This window comes from Enhydra lutris, unplaced genomic scaffold (assembly GCF_002288905.1).
Source record: "Enhydra lutris kenyoni isolate GAN:26980312 unplaced genomic scaffold, ASM228890v2 scaffoldscaffold7, whole genome shotgun sequence".
NCBI lineage: Eukaryota > Metazoa > Chordata > Mammalia > Carnivora > Mustelidae > Enhydra > Enhydra lutris.
The window spans coordinates 46,551,031-46,552,767 of record NW_019154091.1 but is presented as its reverse complement, the minus strand read 5'-3'; the positions used below and the strand labels follow the sequence as shown (position 1 = coordinate 46,552,767).

The window sequence follows — 1,737 nt, the reverse complement described above, 5'->3', positions numbered from 1 at the left end:
AAGTGAGCTTTGCTTTCTCAAGTAAATGTGTTCCCTTAATCCACTTCCATGGTCCTAAAAGAAACTTAATACATTCCGTAATATGTTGTTCAGCAGTCATAGCTTGCAAATTCTAAAATATCTCTATTTCTCCAGCAGTATTTTAATGGAAGGTTGGAAGAAGATGCATGATGGGCTCCTAGTTGAATGCAATTTCAAATTATAAATTAATAAGGTCTGTGAAATATATGACTTAATACATGAATGACAGATGTTATGATAGTATAGTGGTTCTATCATACTAACTTCATGCTTGAGTTACGGGGGCCAAACTGGCTTTTAAAAAGCTATTGGGCTTCTCTCCTTATTTAGTTTATTAATTTCTCTCCTCCCTTTTCCTCTCCATTTTTTAATCACTGGTTTTATTGAGTTATAATTACCAGAGCAAATATTTTTTTCTTTTATTATATACTGACCATACTTCTCACTTTAAATTTGTATGGAACATGTGTCCTAATCTTCACCTCAAATGCACAGCCATATCCTAAGCAATGCATGCTCTCATTCCTTTTCATTTACAGTCTGTTTATTATTACAAATTCACAGGTGATTCACTGTACCATCATAAGGGTGGGAGAACTATTAGTGAAAGACCAAGAACTGCTCAAAATACCATCCTACTAAATTCACACAATGTTGTTTGAAATACAACAACCTAATTTTTTTTCTCTCCCCTTACATATGTGTTTCATTGTCTGCTCTGGAAGAAGGTACAAAATATCCATCATTATTTAAGGATTCTAAGTTTGCTTCATTTGTATCTTTTCTTCCATTTTCTGATGCCTTGGTATCTTTTCCTTGATATATTTTCTTCATAGTGGAAATTAATACAACAAATAAAATAAGTGCTAAGAATCTTAAGCTCTCCATCAAGCCCATGAAGGTATTTCTGTGAAAAGAGAAGAAAGTCAATTTTCACGTTAAAGTATTTGGAACAATTTACAGTGTTTCTCTCCAGTATGCAGAAGACCTTAAAAGATAAAAAAATGATGTTTGAAATTATACATAACGATACTAAGGCAGAAATTCTAGTGTTTTTTTTATTGACACAGATAGAAAATTTAAATTATTTTAAAAGGAATATTAAGCCACAGAAACTAAGGGTGATTAACAATCTACCCAAATGCTTTCCATAAAAGTAAGGTATATTTCGGATGTTTAACTTTCTCAAAGGCAGATCAGTTCATGTGTAATGGAAATGGATTATAAAGGAATTGACTGTGAGATCACCAAAGTGAATTCATTTAGATAGGAACCAAAATTTAGTTTATAGGCTAAATACAGTCCACAGCAGCTGTCTCGTGGACTACTGGAAGTTCTAGTGAAACTATATTAAATTACCTAGCACACATGGTCAAATCTTGTGATTCTTAGCTTAGATTGCATATTAAAATCATCCAAGGAGATTTTAGAAATCCCATGCCCAGGGCACACAGCCCCTGACCAATTAAAGAAAAATTTCTGAAGATGGACACAGAAATTTGTATTTTTTAAAGCTCTTCAGGTGATTATAAAGAACAAGAAAGGGCGCCTGGGTGGCTCAGTGGGTTGAGCCGCTGCCTTCGGCTCAGGTCATGATCTCAGGGTCCTGGGATCGAGTCCCGCATCGGGCTCTCTGCTCAGCAGGGAGCCTGCTTCCCTCTCTCTCTCTCTCTCTCTGCCTGCCTCTCTGTCTACTTGTGATCTCTCTCTGTCATC

At 35.5% G+C, this 1,737-nt stretch overlaps 1 protein-coding gene across 1 annotated transcript in view; it reads right to left on the bottom strand.

Moving 5' to 3' along the window:
• Window positions 1-601: 601 nt before the first annotated feature.
• The window catches only part of LOC111142168 (solute carrier organic anion transporter family member 1B3), a 45,857-nt gene continuing 44,721 nt past the window's right edge, over window positions 602-1,737 (bottom strand). The window contains exon 14 of the mRNA XM_022495169.1: window positions 602-928. Coding sequence (XP_022350877.1) covers window positions 715-928 — 214 coding nt within the window. The 3' untranslated portion in view covers window positions 602-714. The remainder of the gene's footprint in view (window positions 929-1,737) is intronic.